At 44.0% G+C, this 21,767-nt stretch overlaps 1 protein-coding gene across 1 annotated transcript; it reads left to right on the top strand.

Annotated features, from left to right (window-relative positions):
* The first annotated feature begins 253 nt into the window (after nt 1–253).
* LOC140493849 (apoptosis regulator BAX) lies at nt 254–20,087 on the top strand. Its single transcript, XM_072592817.1, has 6 exons — nt 254–506; nt 11,455–11,503; nt 14,224–14,385; nt 16,284–16,419; nt 17,623–17,724; nt 19,575–20,087. The coding sequence occupies exons 1-6, from the start codon at nt 455–457 to the stop codon at nt 19,674–19,676; spliced, it is 603 nt and encodes a 200-aa protein (XP_072448918.1). The 5' UTR covers nt 254–454; the 3' UTR covers nt 19,677–20,087.
* Nucleotides 20,088–21,767: the final 1,680 nt, after the last annotated feature.

Below are 21,767 nucleotides of genomic sequence, written 5' to 3'. Positions count from 1 at the left end.
CTTTGTCTCAGTAACATGTTACTGGATCCCTCTCGTGTGTGTACAGACAGAGGATGAGACACAGGAAATCCCCTAAAGTCGACACTCAAACCTCGCATTCCCCCCCCCTCCCCCACAATCCAAACCTGTTCCCTCTCCCAACACGCCCCCCCCCATGAATGCCTTATGATTGACATTCCCCTTAACCAATGGGAAAGGCCGAGATCTCGTTAGCCTCGACCTCCCTGGGGTTAGGAGCCAATGGGGAGCAGAGTGGAGGAAAACTTGTCGAGAGAGAGAGAAAGTTGGAGTGAAGTTTGGACTTGAGAGAGAGAGAGAGCCCGGAGGAAGGCTGTGTACCAGCACTCGCCTCTCTGTGCCTGTGGGTGGGGGGGTCTCCTGTCTCTGTCTGTGTGTCTGGGGGGGGTCTCCTGTCTCTGTCTGTGTGTCTGGGGTGAGGTGGACGCTCTGACACATGGCGAGCTCCAGGCGCAGGGAGGAAGCTGATAACGGAGCCGCTGCTTCTGGTAAGTGCTTTTCACACTCCCCCAGACCGTCCCTTCCTCCTCTGCTCTTAGCTGTCCCCTTTAACCGGCTCCCATACAAACACGTCCTGTTTTATCCCACCCCGCAGTAGCGAAGGAGGCCATTCGCCCTCCCCAAAGTCTCTCGGCTAGCTCCCCCCCACAATGTTCTCCCCATCCATGACCCCTTTTTTTCTAAAGTGACTGTTTCCACCAATCTCCCATCCTTTCTGGCAGGGCCTGGCCCCTCCACACAGATACCCCCATGAACCAGTTGGGTTCTGCCTCGGAGTGGCGAGGGTTTGCACCCAGGGGAGTACAGTACTTGTCTAAGACACCAGCTGTGTAATAGTCCATCGGAGAGACCAGGAAGCAGTGAATAGAGGCGAGAGAAGAGCAGATGGGCCAAATGGCTGCTTTCTCTGTACTGTAAGGTTTAAAATAGCTGGGGTGGGGCGGGATTACTGCTGGGGAGAGAGGGCCAAAGTATTTTTGGAAATGAAATTGAGTGCAATCAAGTTGTATTGAGAGAGGAACTGGGTGTCACCATCAGCAATGACTCTGCAAGTTGGGCCCAGTCAGGACTCGCTCAGAATGCTTTTTTCCTGCCCTCGGATAGTTCAGTTTGGCCAACCCCTAGCCCGAGTCCCCACCCACTGTGTCTACTGCTTATGGTGACAAGCTGATGAATATAGCCCCAACATGGACTGATTTGGAAACATTTCTCTACCTCTTAGCTCACAGCCCTGTTATGTGGAACTTGCAGACAATCAATGCAACTGCTCCATTAGAAAGTAAGGTGCTGTAAACTCGAACTACTTCAGTGGCTTTGTGTCCCATGAACTGCCCTTTACCTGGTTTCCGTGACAACTGACGCAGTGCCTTGAGTTTTCAGTCTTGTGTTTTTGATTTGCTGGTGGGACCAACTCCCTGTCAATATCTCAACTAACTATAACATCCCACCCCTTCCTATAATGCTCAACGCAATCCATTCTCTTAACAACATTGAGATACTCATCACAAGCTGGGGAGAGCTCAGAAAAGATTTACCAGCATGTTGTTAAAAACAATGACTGCAGATGCTGGAATCTAGATTCTGGATTAGTGGTGCTGGAAGAGCACAGCGGTTCAGCCAGCATCCAAGAGCTTTTGCCCAAAACGTCGATTTCGAAGCTCCTTGGATGCTGCCTGAACTGCTGTGCGTTACCTGCATGTTGCCTGGGACTTTATTCACTGGAGTGCAGGAGGTTGAGGGGTGACCTTATACAAGATTTTAAAATCATGAGTGTATAAATAAGGTGAATAGCAAAGGTCTTTTCCCTAGGGTGAGGGATTTCAAGACTAGAGGACATTTTTAAGGTGAGAGGAGAAATATTTTAAAAAGGTCTAAAGGGGAAATTTTTTTTAGTGCGGTTTGTGTGTGGAATGGACTGCCAGAGGAAGTGGTGAGTGCAGGTACATTGTTTAAAAGAAACTTTGATAATACATGATTAGGAAAGGTTTGGAAGGATTATAGGCCAGGAGCTGGCAGGCAGGACCACCTTATTGTTAGCATGGACCAAAGGGGAGAATGGATTGCATTGAGCATTATAGGAAGGGGTGGGATGTTATAGTTAGTTGTTTCTGTGTTGTATGACTCTGACTTGAAGGGATCCCTGTTTTAAATCACTTGTTGCTGATTCTGTGGGATGTGCCACACACACACACACACACACACACACACGCGCGATGGTTGATTGTCTATAATGGGCTTTACATCTAAATGTTGAATTGGCTGAACAGGTCTTTGCTGATGATGGTTAATAGATAAACCAGAAATGACAGAATGATTTGGTGGTGGGAAAGGTGTGTGATAATACTTCCAGATATGGGAATGAAGAGGACTGTTCCTCATTGTCGCCTTCATAAAGGCTGCTGCCATCTTGCTGGATCAGGGCAGCTGGTTTGTACCAAGTCCTGCCAGTTATTGCTGTAAAGCTGTTAGAAGGTACTTCCCATTGCTTGCTCCAAATGACTCTCAACCAACCAGGATTCAAAAAATAAACCTTCAAATCACTGACTCATCTGGAGAAGGAAGGTGGGCAGAGGAAGATGTATGTGGTGTCAATGCCACCTGCAGCTGCCCTGTCCCATTCCGACCCAAGTACAGTATTGGTTCGTTTTCCCGACCAGTTTGCTTCCTGTTGTTAACTTCACCTCATTTCGATGTCTGCTGCATGTGTAGAGCCACACTCTGCTTGTCCATTCTCCTTTTGCTCACTTGACATCAAGTAAATTCCAGCTACTGAAAGTTTCAAATTTCAGTTTTCCATCCTCCTGTCCGTAACCACCTCCAGCCCCCTACCCCCCCCTACCCCCCCCCCCCCCCCGTACACCTCAGAACTTGCCATTCCTTGGATTGTGCCTTTCAGTGTATCCCTCCCCATCCTTCCATTACCAATGGGAATGGATGGACCTTCTGCCTTTCTTTGTGGGTTTTTGGCATCACTGTACAATTAGCATTTGGCCAGCATTCCAACTCCCCTTGAACTGAATAGTTTTCTGGGAAATTTCAGAGGGCAGTTAAAAGTCAATCACATTGCTGTGGGTCTGGTGGCACATGTAGGCTGGACCAGGTAAGACTGGCAGATTTCCTCAGTGAGCCAGTCAGGTTTTTACAATGATCAGTGGCATTCATCATGAGGTACCATTGCTGAGGTTAACTTTATAATTCAGATTTATTAATTGAGTTTAAATCCCCAGATGCCATGGTGAGATTTGGACCCATGTCTCTAGATCTCTAGCCTGGTCTCTGGATTACTAGTCTCATGATGTTAACACTACACTGCCAGCTTCCCATGTCTAGTTATACATGCGTAATTCAGTGTCTCTAACCATCTTTGCCTTTCCATCTCTGTCTTCCTTTCAGCATGTCTTTTGAAATTTAACCCTTTGATCAATCTTCTGGTCACACTGTGAATATCACCTCCTGTAGCTTGGTATCCATTTTTGTCTGAATTTTGTTTGTGTGAAATATCTTAGCTGAATTTATGTAGCAGCTTTTACGTAGAAACAAGTTGCTAAAGTAAATGCCACAATACAAAACAACAGAAACCCCACCAGATTTCTCTCAGCCCTGGAACGTGCATTTCTTTGTGAGGTGGGGTGCTGGGTCATGTTGGCTGGAGGTATTTCTGAGAACACATGGCATCTGATCACATGATAAGCACAACTGGTGATGTATTTGCTTTTTTTATAAAGATGACAGAGTGTTCTGTCTTTAAGACCCATTACAGCACCCCCCCCCCCCCCCGCTCCCCCCGCCCCACCCTTTGGTATCTTTCTACAATGCTCTATTTCAAACATATGTCACATTCCTGTGGGTAAACATTTAAAATTGCAAAAAAACAGAACCAAAAAGGTAAATAATTTCTGGATTGCTGTCTGTGGCATGAGCTGATTGGCACAGGGCTAACAGTGTTAAAGATTGGTGTGGGTGAAATGGGTTCAAATTTGTGGGACATTGGCACCAGGACTGGGGAAGGAGGGAGCTGTTCCAATAGGATGGACTCCACCTGAATAATTACTGGGATTAGAATCCTGGAGTATCCCATAACTAGGGCTATGGATAGCGCTTGAAACTGAATAGTGGGAGAGCTGGTGGGTTCAATTGCAAGGGATTGCTGGGGTTGATTGTTATCAGAAAACAAAATGAAGGGACAGAATGTGTGAATGTCACATCACGCCAAGGAGCCATAAAAGTGTAGGGAAACTCAATATTAGAGCTTTACACAAAGCACTCTGAACAAGGGGGATAAACTGATGGTGTAAGTTTAGACCACAAGGACATTAAACTTAGAGTCATAGAGATGTACAGCATGGAAACAGACCCTTCGGTCCAACCTGTCCACGCCGACCAGATATCCCAACCCAGTCTAGTCCTGGCCCATATCCCTCCAAACCCTTCCTATTCATATACCCATCCAAATGCCTCTTAAATGTCGCAATTGTACCAGCCTCCACCACATCCTCTGGCAGCTCATTCCATACACGTACCACCCTCTGTGTGAAAAAGTTGCCCCTTAGGTCTCTTTTTATATCTTTCCCCTCTCACCCTAAACCTATCCCCTCTAGTTCTGGACTCCCCAATCCCAGGGAAAAGACTTTGCCTATTTATCCTATCCATGCCCCTCATAATTTTGTAAACCTCTAAAAGGTCACCCCTCAGCCTCCGACGCTCCAGGGAAAACAGCCCCAGCCTAATCAGCCTCTCCCTGTAGCTCAAGTCCTCCAACCCTGGCAACATCCTTGTAAATCTTTTCTGAACCCTTTCAGGTTTCACAACATCAATCTGATAGGAAGGAGACCAGAATTGCACGCAATATTCCAACAGTGGCCTAACCAATGTCCTGTACAGCCGCAACATGACCTCCCAACTCCTGTACTCAATACTCTGACCAATAAAGGAAAGCATTCCAAACGCCGCCTTCACTATCCTATCTACCTGCGACTCCACTTTCAAGGAGCTATGAACCTGCACTTCAAGGTCTCTTTGTTCAGCAACACTCCCTAGGACCTTACCATTAAGTGTATAAGTCCTACTAAGATTTGCTTTCCCAAAATGCAGCACCTCATATTTATCTGAATGTAACTCCATCTGCCACTTCTCAGCCCATTGGCCCATCTGGTCCAGATCCTGTTGTAATCTGAGGTAACCCTCTTCGCTGTCCACTACACCTCCAATTTTGGTGTCATCTGCAAACTTACTAACTGTACCTCTTATGCTCGCATCCAAATCATTTATATAAATGACAAAAAGTAGAGGGCCCATCACCGATCCTTGTGGCACTCCACTGGTCACAGGCCTCCAGTCTGAAAAACAACCTTCCACCACCACCCTCTTCTACCTTTGAGCCAGTTCTGTATCCAAATGGCTACTTCTCCCTGTATTCCATGAGATCTAACCTTGCTAATCAGTCTCCCATGGGGAACCTTGTTGAATGCCTTGCTGAAGTCCATATAGATTGCATCTACTGCTCTGCCCTCATCAATCTTCTTTGTTACTTCTTCAAAAAAACTCAGTCAAGTTTGTGAGACATGATTTCCCATGCACAAAGCCATGTTGACTATCCCTAATCAGTCCTTGCCTTTCCAAATACATGTACATCCTGTCCCTCAGGATTCCCTCCAACAACTTGCCCACCACCGAGGTCAGGCTCACTGGTCTATAGTTCCCTGGATTGTCCTTACCGCCCTTCTTAAACAGTGGCACCACGTTAGCCAACCTCCAGTCTTCCGGCACCTCACCTGTGACTATCGATGATATAAATATCTCAGCAAGAGGCCCAGCAATCCCTTCTCTAGCTTCCCACAGAGTTCTCGGGTACACCTGATCAGATCCTGGGGATTTAACCACCTTTACCTGTTTCAAGACATCCAGCACTTCCTCCTCTGTAATCTGGATATTTTGCAAGATGTCACCATCTATTTCCCTACAGTCTATATCTTCCATATCCTTTTCCACAGTAAATACTGATGCAAAGTATTTGTTTAGTATCTCCCCCATTTTCTGTGGCTCCACACAAAGGCCGCCTTGCTGATGTTTGAGGGGCCCTATTCTCTCCCTAGTTACCCTTTTGTCCTTAATATATTTGTAAAAACCCTTTGGATTCTCCTTAATTCTATTTGCCAAAGCTATCTCATGTCCCCTTTTTGCCCTCCTGATTTCTCTCTTAAGTATACTCCTACTGCCTTTATACTCTTCTAAGGATTCACTCGATCTATCCTGTCTATACCTGACATATGCTTCCTTCTTTTTCTTAACCAAACCCTCAATTTCTCTTGTCATCCAGCATTCCCTGTAGTTACCAGCCTTCCCTTTCACCCTGACAGGAATATACTTTCTCTGGATTCTTGTTATCTCATTTCTGAAGGCTTCCCATTTTCCAGCCGTCGCTTTACCTGCGAATATCTGCCTCCAAACAGCTTTTGAAAGCTCTTGTCTAATACCGTCAAACTTGTTAAAGGGAGTGAGCTTAGCAGACGTTGTTAAAGTTTCTGGAACAAGTAATGGAGCAGAGAGTATGGAAAGGGTCAGGAATCTAACTTCAGGCACAGCAAATCTTTATAAAATCATGAGGGATGTGAATAAGGTACATAGACAAGGTGATTTCCCCTGGCTGGGGGAGTCCAGAACTAGAGGGCATAAGTTTTTTCCTTTTCACCCTAAACTTGATAGGGACCTAAGGGGCAACATTTTCCTCAGAGGGTGGTGTGTGTATAGAATGAGCTGCCAGAGGAAGTGCTGGAGGCCAATGCAATTGCAACATTTAAAAGGCATCTGGATGGGTATATGAATAGGAAGGGTTTGGAGAGATATGGGCCGAGTCCTTGCAAATGGTATTAGATTAGTTTAGGATATCTGGTTGGCATGAACGAGTTAGACAACGCGGGAACAGACTCTTCAGTCCATCTCTATAAATCTATGACTCTATAAGGGGACAACCTTGAGAAGGGGACAGTCAATGTAGGACTGAAAGTGTTGTACTTAAATGCAGACAGTATATAAAACAAGCTCAAGAGCTTGTAGCATGGATCGAAATTGACAGATACAATGTTGTGGGTATCACAGATATGGCTGCAAGGAGACCAGGGCTAAGAAATAAATGTCCAAGGATATGTGTTCTGTTGAAAGGTCGAGCAGAGGGGGCATGATTGCCTTGTTAGTAAGAAACGAAATGAAATTAACAACAAGAAAGGATAGAGTCAGAAGGCGTAGAATCTGTGTGGGTAGAGTTGAGGAACCACAAAGGGAAAAAGACCCTGATAGGAGTTACGTCCAGCTGTGGTCAGGGTGTGAACAAGAAAATAAATCGGGAGGTGGAAAAGGCATGTAAAAAAAAAAGTTCTTTTACAGTAATCATGGGGAGTTCAATATACAGGTGGACTGGAAAAATCCGATTGGTAGCTGATCTCAAGAAAAGAAATTTCTGGAATGTATACGAAAAAGTATTTTGTTTAGGAGCAGCTTGTGGTAGATTGCACTAGGGCAAAGGACAACTCAATACAGAGGAACCTAGATTATCCAAAGGACACGGACGGGGAGTATTTTGTTTGGTGAATCAAATGCTGGATAACATAATTAGCCAAGCGTCGGCACTCTGCGATCTTGTGCGGATAATCCGAAATTCGGTTAATCAGGGTTCCTGTGTAATAGCGTGTCAGGTGTCACATGTTAGACCTGATTAGGAAGCTGAAGGTGAAGGAACTCTGAGGGGTCAGTGACCTTAATGTGACAGAATTCACCCTGCAGTTGGAGAGGGAGAAGCTGCTATCAGATGTAACTTTACTGTAATTGAGTAAAGGTAATTGCAAAGACATGAGGGAGGGAGTTGGCTAGAGTTGATTGGAAGGGCAATATAGCAGGGAAAACAGTGGAGCATCAATGGCAGGAATCTTTGGGGATACTTCAGGAACCACAGCAGATATTCATTCCAAGGAAGAAGAAACATACTGAGGAGAGGATGAGACAACCATGGCTCATGAGGGAAGTCAAGAATGAAAAACAAAAAGCACACAATATGGCGAAGATTAGTGGGAAGCCAGAAGACTGGGGAGCCTTTAAAAAACAGCAGAGGATAACTAAAAAAGCAATAAGGGTGGGGAGAACATGAAATATAAGGGCAGCCTGGCTTTAAAGGAAGATTGCAATAGTTTTTTTTTCCTCTAGATTATATAAAGGGTAAGAGAGAAGCAAGAATGGACACTGGGCCACTGGAGGAGGCTGGAAAAGTAGTGGGAGCAAAGAAATAGAGGAGGAACTGAACAGGTACTTTACATCGGTTTTCACAGTGAAAGACACCAGTGGCATATCAGAACATTGAGAGTCAGGAGTCGGAGGTGAGGGTAGTGGCCATCATTAAGCAGTAGGTGCTGGGGAAGCTGAAAGTGGTGAAATCACCTGTACCAGATGGACGACACCCTCGGGTTCAGAAGGAGATAGCTGAGGATATTGTAGACAGGCAGGAGGCAAGCTGAGCAGCATCAGGAGGTGGAGAAGTCAGTGTTTCAGGTGTAACCCTTTTGGAGATTCGCTGGAGTCAGGGAGGGTTCCAGGGGACTGGAAAATGGCTAACCTAACACCTCACTGTTTAGGAAGAGAGGGAGGTAGAAGAAAGGAAACTACAGGCTGGTTAGCCTGATCTTGGTCATTGGAAAGATTTGAGAGCCTATTACTAAGGAGAAGATTACAGATTGCTTGAAGTTGCATGGTAACACAGGGCTGAGTCAGCACAGCTTTGTCAAGGGAAGGTCATGCCTGTCAAATCTGTGAGAATTCTTTGAGGAAGTAACAAGCAAGTTAGACAAAGGAGAGTCAGTGGACATGATCTGATTGGATTTCCAGGAGGCCTTTGAAAAGGTGCCACACAGGAGGCTGCTTAAATAAGAATCCTTGGTGTTATGTGAAAGGGATTGATATGGATAAAGGATTGGCTGACTGGCAGAAGGCAGAGAGTGATGATGAATGTGTCTTTTTCATGATGGCAGCCAGTGACTAGTGGAGTTCCACAGGGGTCTGTTTGGGGCTGCAGCCGTTCACATTCTACACTAACTATCTGCACAAAGGAACTGAGGGCGTTGTTGCTACATTTGGAGATATTTCAAAGAGAGGTGGAGGGACAGATAGTGATCAGGAAATAGGAAGGCTGCAGAAGGACTTGGACAGGCTAAGAGAGTTGGCAAAGAAGTGACAGGTGGAATACAGTATTAGAAAGTGAGAGGGTATGCACTTGGTAAGAAAAATAGAAGGGCAAACAATTTTCTAAGTGGGCAAAGACTTTAGAAACCTGAATCCTAGTTCAGGATTGTTTTCAGCTTAACAAGCAGGTTCAGTTAGCAACTAGGAAGGCAAATGCAATGTTGGCATTCATTATGAGAGGGTTAGAATAAAAGAACAGAGATGTACTGCTGGGGCTGTGCAAGACCCCATGCAATTAGGAATGGGTTATGAATTCTGGCCTAACTAGTAGTGGCCACATCTCATAAATGAATATTAAAAGAAAAAGGCTGTGGTCAGACTCATTTGGAATATTGTGAACAGTTTTGGGCCCTGTATCTAAAGGAAGAATGTTCTAGCCCTGGAGGTTCCAGAGAAGATTCATAAGAGTGATTCTGGGGATGAAGGGGAGGTGATGGGCGGAGTGGTAAAATCGCTGGACTGTTAATGCAGAGACCCAGCTAATGTTCAGTGCCTAGTGAATCCATTATTGATGGTTGGAAAAACCCATCTGGTTCAGTAGTGTCCTTTCCTTCCTGCCATCCTTATCTGGTCTGGTCTACATATGATTCCAGATCCACAGCAATGTAGTTGGTTATTAACTGTCCTGCAGGTAAATTAGGGATAGGAAATAAACACTAGCTTTATCCCGGGAATTAATTAAAAACAACACAAAGGTATGAGGAATAATTGAGGACTGTGGGTCTGAACTTGGTGTTTAGAAGGATGAGGGAGGAAATCTAGATTATTGAGATTTGAAGATGTTTCTGGAAGTAGGAGAGACTCATAGCTGAGGGCACAGCCTCAGAATGAAGGGCTGACCCTTTAGAACTGAGATGAGGAATTTCTTCATCCAGATTGTGGTGACTCTGTGGAATCATTACTGCAGAGGGCTGTGGAGGCCAAGTCATTGAATGTATTTAAGCCAGAGATGGGTTCTTAATTAGTAAGGAGATTGAGAGTTAGAACATAGAACATAGAACAATACAGCACAGAACAGGCCCTTCGGCCCACGATGTTGTGCCAAACATTTGTCCTAGCTTAAGCACCTATCCATGTACCTATCCAATTGCCGCTTAAAGGTTGCCAATGATTCTGACTCTGTCACTCCCACAGGCAGTGCATTCCATGCCCCCACCACTCTCTGGGTAAAGAACCTACCCCTGACATCCCCCCCCCCCCCCCCCCCCCCCCTATACCTTCCACCCTTCACCTTAAATTTATGTCGCCTTGTAACACTCTGTTGTATTTGGGGAAAAAGTTTCTGACTGTCTACTCTATCTATTCCTCTGATCACCTTATAAACCTCTATCAAGTCATCCCTCATCCTTCACCGTTCCAATGAGAAAAGGCCTTGCACTCTCATCCTATCCTCGTATGACCTATTCTACGTTCCAGGCAATATCCTAGTAAATCTTCTCTGCACCCTCTCCAAAGCTTCCACATCTTTCCTAAAGTGAGGCGACCAGAACTGCGCACAGTACTCCAAATGTGGCCTTACCAAGGTCCTGTACAGCTGCAACATCACCTCACGACTCTTGAATTCAATCCCTCTGCTAATGAACGCTAATACACCATAGGCCTTCTTACAAGATCTATCCACCTGAGTGGCAACTTTCAAAGAGCTATGAACATAGACCCCAAGATCCCTCTGCTCCTCCACCTTACTAAGAACCCTACCGTTAACCCTGTATTCCGCATTCTTATTTGTCCTTCCAAAATGGACAACCTCACACTTGACAGGGTTGAACTCCATCTGCCACTCCTCAGCCCAGCTCTGCATCATATCTAAGTCCCTTTGCAGCCGACAACAGCCCTCCTCACTATCCACAACTCCACCAATCTTCGTATCGTCTGCAAATTTACTGACCTACCCTTCGACTCCCTCTTCCAAGTCATTAATAAAAATTATGAAGAAAAAGTAGGAGAATGTGATGAGAAACATGTCAACCTTGATCAAACAGCAGAGCAGACTCAATGGGCTGAATAGCCTAATTCTGCTCCTGTATGTTATGGTCTTGTGATGATCATCTTCAGTTCAACAGCCTTTCTCCACCTTGCCCCTTGATGCTTCCACTGAAAATCGTCTGTTTTCATCCTTTTGTTGCCCATTCAATTTTCTTGTGTTAAATCAAGTTGACAATCTAATTAACTAACTGTTATGCTTATAATTAAATTTTGTGTGTTATTTTTCAGATTCAGTGAACAGGAGTCTGGACAGGCAATCTGAAGCTCTCGTGCGGAGGTTGGTGACTGCCTTAAACGTTACATTAAATGTTCTGAGTGTCTTTGTTATGCCAGTTGAGAAGACGCTATTGCAGTTAACAACTTGGGGTCAGTTGGCTCAGCTGGCTGTATGTGAGCATGGGTTCAATTCCTGCATCAGCTAAGTTGACATGAAGTTTCTGTCTTCTCAATGTCTCCCCTTGCCTGGGACATGATGACCCTCAGTCCATCAATCATCCCTCTCTCTAATGAGGGAGCAGCCGTATGCTCCCCGGGATTATAAAGATTTTACCTTTGTTAGTAAATTGCTTCTTCCCATATTCCACTCGATCATGTTATAGACTGAAGTCCTCTCTTTAGAGAGGCAGTCCCTACATTCGAGCTGCAAATCTCTTTGCTATTCTCAACTATCCAATGGAGATTTGTTTTTATTTTCAGCGACAGTTGGACAACTGACCTGCAACGAAATCTTGCTTCATTTTCATAATCTCAGGACACCTCAATGTTTTACAGATATGCAGAATGCTTGAACTACGGTCAGTATAACCGAGGAAACAATATGAGCATCAGTTATCATGGACAGACTGGAAGGACTGTGTTACTATCTGTGAGACAGATAGTTTGTTCAGTGAGAGAGTGGTCTTATTCTACCCTTGGACATGTCTGATATAATTAATTAAATCAGCAGCAACCTCTCAAAGATTAAAAAGAGCAGTTTATTTATTTGTACACTTATCTCATTTAATTTAGGTTATTTCAAACTCACTGTCAATTTTTTTCTCTCCCTACCTTGCGCTCTCCCTCTCTCTCGCGCTCTCTCCCCCAGCGCGTGCGCTATCCCCCTCTCCGCGCGCTCTTCCCCCCCCCAACCCCGCGTGCGCTCTCCCTCCTCCCTCCCCCCCTGCGCGCACTATTTTCCCCCCCCCCACCCCCCACCCCGCGCGCACTCTTTCCCCCCCCTCCCCCCCCCCTCCCACCCCACCCCGCGCGCTCGCTCTCGCTCTCGCTGTCACGTGCGCTCTCTGGCCCTCGCTCGCCCGCTCTCGCTCTCTGGCCCTCGCCCCCCGCCCCTCGTCCCTGTCCCCGCCCCTCTCCCTCTCTCGACCCCGCCCGCGCCCCCGCCCTCTCTCAACCCCGCCACCGATTCTTAAACGACAGACCCCAGCAAGTCAACACAACACCCCAGAAACCCTAGCCACATTACCAAACATCAAAAACATCTCTAAGATGGCTACCAGACTACTCTGACCACTAGGCATCATGGTAGTCCACAAACCTACCAACATACTGAAACAGCTGATAAACCTAAAGGACCCTATCCCAACAAACAGCAAAACGAATGTCATTTACAAGATACTATCCAAGAACTGTAACAAACACTACATTGGACAGATAGGCAGGAAACTAGCCACCAGGATACATGAACACCACATTGCCACCAAATGACATGACCCTCTCTCACTAGTATCCTCACGTACAGATGAGGGAGGACACCACTTTGACTGGGACAACACATGCATCCTAGGACAGGCTAAACAGAGACATGCACAGGAATTCCTAGAGGCCTAACATTCAAACCAGAACTCCATCAATAAACACATTGATTTGGACCCCATTTACCAACCTCTGAGAAAAAACAACTGGAAATTATATCACCCACCTTTGAGACCAAAACGCACAAACAGAAAGTGAGACATAACACCAGTGTTTCACTAGAGGCTCACTGATGATGTTACCTAGCATGGCGGTGAAACGTCTGAGAACAAACCTGCCAGCTCAGCGAGCAAACTTACAGCTTAAATTTGTCGTTAAAGCTGAAGTGCGCACCTTGAAAATGGGAATATTCACACCAGGTTGTTGCTCCTTAGATGAACTTTGAAAACTGTAGCAGTTTTACTCTTTTTACCTGTTATAAGGCTGTTACTGTGTTTCCAAGCCTGGTCTGCATGGGAACAGGAGTAGGCCATTCTACCCCTTGAACCTGCTCCACCATTCAATGAAATAGTGGCTGATTTTCCAGCTCACAGCACTTGCCTGCACTGTCCCAGTATCCCTGATGCTGTTAGTCTCCAGGAAGGTCAGTGCCTGTCCAGACCGTGCTCATAAATTCACCACAGCCTCAGGAATCTGTCTGCAGACAACCCCTAGATGCTTTTCAAATCGGAAAAAGGAACCACTTCCTCCAAGTGGCTTTTCAGAAAATTTAAGGTCCTTTCCAAACGAGAGCTGGTGTTGAAATGATCCCAATTGTGCTGAGGATTTGCAGCTGTGTGGTCCACCTTATCTAGTTTGAATTGTGAAAACCCTCCCGATACAGTAGGGTCATGACAGGCACATCTGCTGAGTTTTGGATCCTCCTTTTGGTTCAGTTGGAAATGTGGAGTCAGGTTGACTGAAGATTCCACGGCATTATTGTGTTATCCTGTCCTTCAATGTAGAATTGTGCACTCAATGGATAGTTCTGAATGTCTATATTTTTTAAGAATTTGCTGGCAACTTTGTATCATCTGCAGCTCATATGCTATTGCCACAGTCATTTCAAAAGCTGGTTTTTGTCCCGTTTGATAAAGTATTGACTGACGATGCCATTCCAAATTGTGAATGCAGTTGGTTAGGATTTTGCACTGTTTCTTTAAGAACTCCAGTGGGTGTGTATGTGGATGGATGCAAATACACTGTTGGAAAAGTGTGATTTTCTTTTCAAAAAGTGTCTAATTTTCTTTTTGAATTATGATGTAGGTTTGTCCTGGAGACGATCCTCGAAGAAGATCCGCAATGCCAACTCAGTCCTGAGGATCTTGGTGGCACTAGAAGAGAGATTGATGACCCTAACGTCAAGGAGATATGCAAGAGTTTGAAGAAAATTGGAGATGAGCTGAACAGAAATATGGAATTACAACAGTATGTAATTGGGCAATATAGTTGGATTTCTCTGTCTGACTGTATCGTCAATGATTTAGCTATTGTCATACTGTGGTATGTACAAACATTAAAAAACTCAGGAGCAAGAGTGAGCTGCCTGGTCCCTTGAACCTGCTCCACCGTTCAGGAGGATCATGGCTGGTCTGATTATTCACATGCACTCACACATTCTCATACACTGGCATGCCTGCACCCCTCAAACATGCGTGTGCACACACAGACATGCACTCAGATGCACATACAGATGTGCACGTACATATGCACACACATACGCAAACAAACACAGACACAGAGCTTGACAGGAATCGGATGTCCCTCTGCTTGTGCTTGCATTGCTTTGTGAAGTGGAGTTCCAAAAAAGTGTCACCTCTGAGAAATATTTATCCTGATCTCTGTCGAAAAGTGACTCCTTACTTTAAAAAAAAGAATTGTAGTTCTAGATTCTCCACAAGACACAAAATCATCATCACTTGAATTTTGCAAAGACCTCTCAAGAACTTGTGTATTTCAATCAAATCACCTCTTAGCTTTTTAAAGGTCAGTGTGTATGAGTTTAGCCTGTCAACCTTTCCTCTTCAGATAACCCACTCATTCCAGGTATTAGTTTGAATTTCTTCAGTGTATTTACATCCTTCCTTCCTTCCTTAAAGCAATGCACAGTATTCCAGGTCAGGTTTCACTACTGCCCCATGTGACTGAAGCATAACTTTGTGATTTTGATTCCCCTTAAACAAACATTAACATTATTATTAGCTTTCCAATTTCTTCCTCTTTGTAATTCACACACTAAAATGGCAGGATGTCCTTGCAGCTCGGAGCTTTGCAATGTCTCACTCTTTAAACGTGCTTTTTTCCTCTTCCTGTCAAATGGATAATTCTATATTTTCCCACATCACACTTCATTTTCCAGATCTCCGCCCATTCTGTGTCCTTCAGTAACCACCTTCATGTCCTTCTTTCTTCACCAGCTTTGTACTGTCAGTAAATTCAGCATCCATTCCTTTGGTCCTTTCACCCCAAGAGTAATCATGTGACTCATCACTCATTACCTCTTGCAAATAATTAAATTACTTTTACTTACTTAGTGTGGAAGCAGGCCCTTCAGCCCAATAAGTCTACACTGACCTGCCGAAGCGCAACCCACCCAGACCCATTCCCCTACAGTTACCCTTTCACCTAACACTACAGGCAATTTAGCAAGGCCAATTCACCTAAACTGCACATTTTTGGATTGTGGGAGGAAACGAGCATTCGGAGGAAACCCACACAGACATAGGGAGAATGTGCAAACTCCACACAGAGAGTCGCCTGAGGTGGGAATTGCTTACAAGTTTTGTCTGTTTTCTGTTGGCCAGGATCTGTCATTTATAATATGTCACATTCTACACAAGTTCTTCACAAATCTTTTCCTTCTGTGACTCCATTTTAAGTTCTGAAAATTGTATTGACATCTCACTAAGGTTGGAGACTGGGTTGTATATAAGAGGGTGTCTGTCTATGAGAGTGGAGCCAGGTAGTTCAGAAGTACAGGGCTCAGTCTGAGCCCACAGTAGCTAATGCTGCCTTGGAACCTGTGACCCTGAAAGTTTGACTCACCACGCCATCTTGTTTTGTATACACTGAGCATTCACGTATGGCACCCTCCCTTCTCATTATACTGGATAGATATATGCATAGGAAGAGTTTAAAGGGATATGGGCCAAGTGCTGGCAAATCTTAGTTCAATGTAGCAAGCTAGGACTGCTATCACCTTCTGATGTTAGATTTTGTGTGTATCCTAAATACTATTTTACAATTACCGTTTATTTTTATGAAAAATGTTAGCATGTTTTGAATTGCAGATGACTAATCCTCTCTGTACTTCTTTCTGATAACAGTCTGATTGAAACGGTACCTCTTGACAATATCCGAGAAGTTCTGTGCAAAGTGGCTGAAGGGATTTTAGTTTCTGATGGTTTGAACTGGGGGCGAATTGTAACCTTCCTGTATTTTGCTGGCAGACTTGTATCTAAGGTAAGCTGCATTAGTGTGTGATGGATTGGACATTCTGTAGGTGACAATCAGGTTCACTCTCACATTACATTTCCTGTTTCATCCCCCCCCACAATGTATGGTCAGTGTTTTACAATACTGTATGCAAATAAAACATAATGCTGTTCATTCCTTCAATTATTATTTAAGTAATTCTGAAAATAAAGAATCTAAATTGATTTCTTTTTTGAAAAATAAAGTATCTGCCTCATGAGTAGAAACAACTATGAGTGGCATTGAGCTGAGGAAATTTAAATAAGATACTCATGGGATGAGGGTGTCACTGGTTAGACCAGCATTTACTGCCCATCCCTAATTGCCCAGAGGGCAGTCAAACCACACTACTGTGGTTGTAGAGTCATATATAGGCCAGATCAGGTAAGGATGGCAGTTTCTTTCCCTAAAAGACATGAGTGAACCTGATGGGTTTTTCTGGCAATCGACATATGGTCATCGTTAGACTCAATTCCAGATTTTTATTGAATTCGCATTCCATCTTCTGCTGTGGCCAGATTTGAAACCAGGTCCCCAGAACATTATCTGGGTCTCTGGGTTCACAGGCCAGTGGTAAAGCCACTAGGCCATAGCCTCTCCCTAAATAACTTATTTGTTTCCTTACCCCCATCCCATCCTGCTGAATGATAGCCCAGAAAGGACCTGTGGTAACCCATAGACTGCTGTTCCAATAATTCAGTTGTGTAAATTAGCTGTTGATCAGATCATTGCTAATTTTCTACACACTACAAAGTCCACTGGAGGAATAAATATTAACCCCTTGCCTCAATATGTGGCAAAGTCATCTGAAGAACCTTCATTCGACACTGCTCTTTTTACAATTTTTAGGTGCCTGTTCAGTTGGAAGTTCTGTTATGTAATCTTATTGGAGCCATCATCACAATGGCGTTTATACCTTGGTGCAGTTTTAATAACCAAGTATTTGGTATCTGGTCCCGACAGAGAGAAAGGTCTTAAAGGATGGTGTATTTTAATCTTGTCCTGAACCTGGAAAATCGCCCGTGGTTAGCCTGAAAGCAATTGCAGTTGTGTTTGTGTATCATAAGGGAGCTGCATTACTGTATTGGCACAAATTTCTCCAGCTTCAGGAGAGGAGAGGGAAGAAGGAAATTGGGTGAATGGGGTTTTCCTTCTGTTGTTGTTTAAGAGTAACTGCCTTTCTTTTCTCAGGCATTGAAAAAATTGAGGGCAATGATTCAACCTATCATTAATTGGTCTTTGGATTTGATTCGAACCCGTGTAATTCCATGGATTGAACAACAGGGTGGATGGGTGAGTTAACTTTTATCTCCTCTTCATTCATGGGATGCGGATGTCACTGGTAAGGTCAGAATTAGTTGCCTCTCCCTAATTGCCCTTTCTCTAAGTGTAGTGCTAGGCTATTTGAGAGTAGTTAAGAGTCAAATCACATTAGTTTTGGGTGGCATGGTGGCTTACTGGTTAGCACTGCTGCCTCACATCTCGAGGATTCCGGGTTCAATTCCATCCTCGACTGATTGTCTGCATGGAGTTTGCACGTTCTCTCTATGTTTGTGTGGGTTTTTTGCAGGTGCTCTGGTTTCTTTCCAGAGTCCAAAGATGTGCAGGTTAGTGGATTGGCCATGCTGAATTGCCCATAGTGTGCAAGGATGTGGCGATTAGGTGGATTAGCCATGGGAAATGTGGGTTTATAGGAATGGGCTGGGTCTGGGTGGGATGTTCTTTGGAGGGTTGGTGTGGACTCGATGGGCTGAATGGCCTGATTTCACGCTGTCAGGATATATTTGAGTCTGGCATCATCTATGTGCTTGGGTAAAGGATATTAATTAATTAGGCTTTTGCAAAAATCGATGATAGTTTCCTGGCCAATATTACTGAGCCTGAGATTTTTGATTTTCTAATGGAATTTAGTTGTCCCTGTTCCATACCTCCCCCTCCCAATTACCTCAGTGAAAATCACAGCCAAGACTTACACTCCCCTGCTGTGTTGTTGGGGGAGTAATCTTTTTTGAATTTTTTTGTTTTTTTTCAAAAAGTGTTTTAAAAAAACAGTTCATCCATGAGATGTGGGCACCCTTGAAATGTCTATGAGGAGTTAATGGGCTGAGTGGTATTATCGCTGAACTGTTAATCCAGAGACTCAGATAATGTTCTTGGGACCCAGGTTCAAATCCTGCCATGGCAGATGGTGTAATTTGAATTCAGTAAAAATCTGGAATTGAGTCCAACGATGACAGTGAATCCCTTGTCCACTGTTGGAAAAACCCATCTGGCTCACTAATGCCCTTTAGGGACGGAAACTACCATCCTTACCTGGTCTGGCTGACTTGATTCCAGACCCACAACAACATGGCTGACTCTTAACTGCCCTCTGGGTTATTAGGGATGGGCAATAAATGCTGCCTAGCCATTAAACTGATGCCTGTAAGAGATCTCATGGCCCTGGATGTTCACCTGGTGACCAGGCTAATAGTTATGCCCAACATTATCACAAATACAGATTGTCTGATCAATACTCCTTTGAGGGAACTTGCTATCTGCAAACTGGCTGTCATGTTTCCAAAATTACAACAGGGACACTGTGTTAATGATACTATTCCTCACTTAATGCTATAGCTTCATTCATGAAAGGTATTCCTTAGAAATGAAGTAACTTTAAGTAGATCAGATTTTCCCATCAAAACTAGTGTAAAATTTGGAGTTAGGACCTGAATGCTTTCTCGTCAGTTTAAACATTATACCCTGGAAGTTGGAATTCTGAACAGAGTTGAAGGGACAGGCGGACATCTTGGGCTGTGAGGCTAGATAGATTTATAATTAGAGAGAGGAGAGAGACAACACAGAGACCCTCTCGGAAAAAAATTTGATCACTTTTATAACGGAATACCTAAGCAATGATTGAACCCAGGGAGTTTGTGTGTACAGTTTACAGGGAGAGATTCTGAATATATCCGTTAATAATGGCAGGTTTTCTGTTCTTCTGATGTTGCTTTCATTCTGACAATAAACCATTTTCTTTAATGTGATCTTTCACAAAACTCATTCATTTTCTGCAATATTTATTCTGATTGCTTTGGCATCAAGTTCTGGTTTGGTAAGTCCTATTAATTACTGGTTTTACTGTGTCTTTTTATCTCTTTTAGGAGACTATCTATTCTTACATTGGAACATCGACCTATCAGACGTTGGCAGTCTTTTCGGCTGGTCTTATTACTGGCATTTTAGCGATAATGAAATTGACCTAACAACATTGCTCCCTGAGCGCTTGGTGCTTCAGTTTCCTGTCCACCGATTGAATCTAGTGGTTTATTCTTGCAACGTTTTTGCACCCGAACATACGTGAATCTTCTGTACAGATCTGTAATACTTGAAAAAGTGGGATTTCTAATCATGAACTTGTGAATATTGTTGGACAGTTTTGTATTTATCCTCATTACTTGATTTTAATTTTTACATATTTTTTAAGAGTTAGTTTCTTGATGTTGATGTGTATTATTTTTCCACCTGAAACATACAGCAGCTATGCCTGCTAAAACACTTGCAAATGATACAGCAAGTGTTAAAGGTGTAGAATGAACTTTTTAGTAATGGTGCCAAAGAGTGTAGCTGCTTCAGTGTCAAAACAACAATTGTAAACCAACTTGTCTTAAAAATCAGTTAAGTTTGCTCTATCTCTTGATTTATTACTGTCACAAGTACCTAGGTACAGCCAAACATTTTGTTTTGTGTGCAGTACAAGCACAGTCTACCAGTACAGCAGCAAAGTCATTTTTAAACAGATTTTTATTCGTTTTTAAGTGACTGCAGTTCTATCTGTTCTTGAACACCCAACCAGAATTAGCACTGTCATGTTCACAGGAACAGGAAGCAGCTATTCAGCACTGCTGCTGGTTCTCCTGTTACACTGGATCACGGTTCACTCAAACTATCCATCTTTGGACACGTAGTACTGAATGGCAATGTTTAACAAAATCCTTCTAGAACCTGTGAGGGATAATCAGCAGTCTAGTTCATGTTCCTGATGAATGGACAGTCCAGGAACAGCAATCACAGTCTAAAGATACGTGATAAACCAATTAGGATTGAGATGAGGAGATATATCACTGCCCAGCGAATGATGAACCTGTGCCTGAATTCACTCTGAAAGAAAGCAGTCAAGGCCAAAACACTCTGTGATTTCAAGGGGAGTTGGATCTGACAGTTGGGGTCCTGGGATCAAAGAATATTGGAGAGAAGTGGGAGCAGGTTATTAAGCTGGATGATGAGCTGTGCTCATATTGAATGGTGTGGGGCAGGCTCGAAGGGTTAAATGGCCTACTCCTGCTCCTATTTTCTATGAAAAGTTTATTTGATCCCAGGATTAACAACATGATAGAGCAGACAGATTCACATTGCTGTCTGTGTGGGGGAGAAAAATACTTGATAATATCACTCTGGAATGGCTGAGATCTAATGTTAGGTCACACTACTTCAATGTGTCAGCCCCCTCCCCCTCCCCCTCCCCCTCCCCCACCCCCTCCCCCACCCCCAAAAACCCCCATGGACAATGTTCCATTCCACCTACCCTCCCAAGTCCTTTAGTCATTTTAAGCATCTCAATTGGATCACCCTTTGACTTTCTGTCCTCAAAGGAATGCTAGCCAATTCTATGATTAGAACATAGAACATAACAGCACAGTACAGGCTCTTTGGCCCTTGATGTTGTGCTGACCCTGTGGAACCAATCTGAAGCCCATCATCTATCCTGTACGAATCCATTTTTATCCATATGTTTGTCCAATGACCATTTAAATGCCCTTAATGTTGGTGAGTCTACTACTATTGGAGACAGGGTGGTCCACACCCTGACTACTCTCTCTGCAAAGAAACTACCTCTGACGTCTGTCCTATATCTATCACCCCTCAATTTAAAGCTATGTCCCCTCGTGCTAGCAATCACCATCCAAGGCTCTCGCTGTCCACCGTATCTAATCCTCTGATCATCTTGCAATCAAGCTCCAGAATTTCATTCTTTTAGTTCTGTGTAATTCTGCTCAATTTGTGCAGCCTGTTCTAAATGGAATACAGTCCTGTACTGTAATCACTTCACATAACAGAAACATGACTTGCTCTTCCCTTCTGTATTTCAACCCTTGGGTAATGTTGGTCATACATGTGCTGAAGCTCTGCTAGAGATCTCACCCCATAGTGTTGCAAATAAGTGGTGTAACATGATATCCCTTTGCATCCCCATTGAATGGATTGCATAGCAAGAGCTAATGTGGGAAATTTGTGTCATTCATAATATCTTAGCAATGCATATACTCAAAATGAGAAGGTTGTGGATTCACTGCATG

Source organism: Chiloscyllium punctatum, chromosome 22 (assembly GCF_047496795.1).
Source record: "Chiloscyllium punctatum isolate Juve2018m chromosome 22, sChiPun1.3, whole genome shotgun sequence".
Classification (NCBI taxonomy): domain Eukaryota; kingdom Metazoa; phylum Chordata; class Chondrichthyes; order Orectolobiformes; family Hemiscylliidae; genus Chiloscyllium; species Chiloscyllium punctatum.
This window is presented reverse-complemented; position numbering and strand designations above follow the sequence as displayed.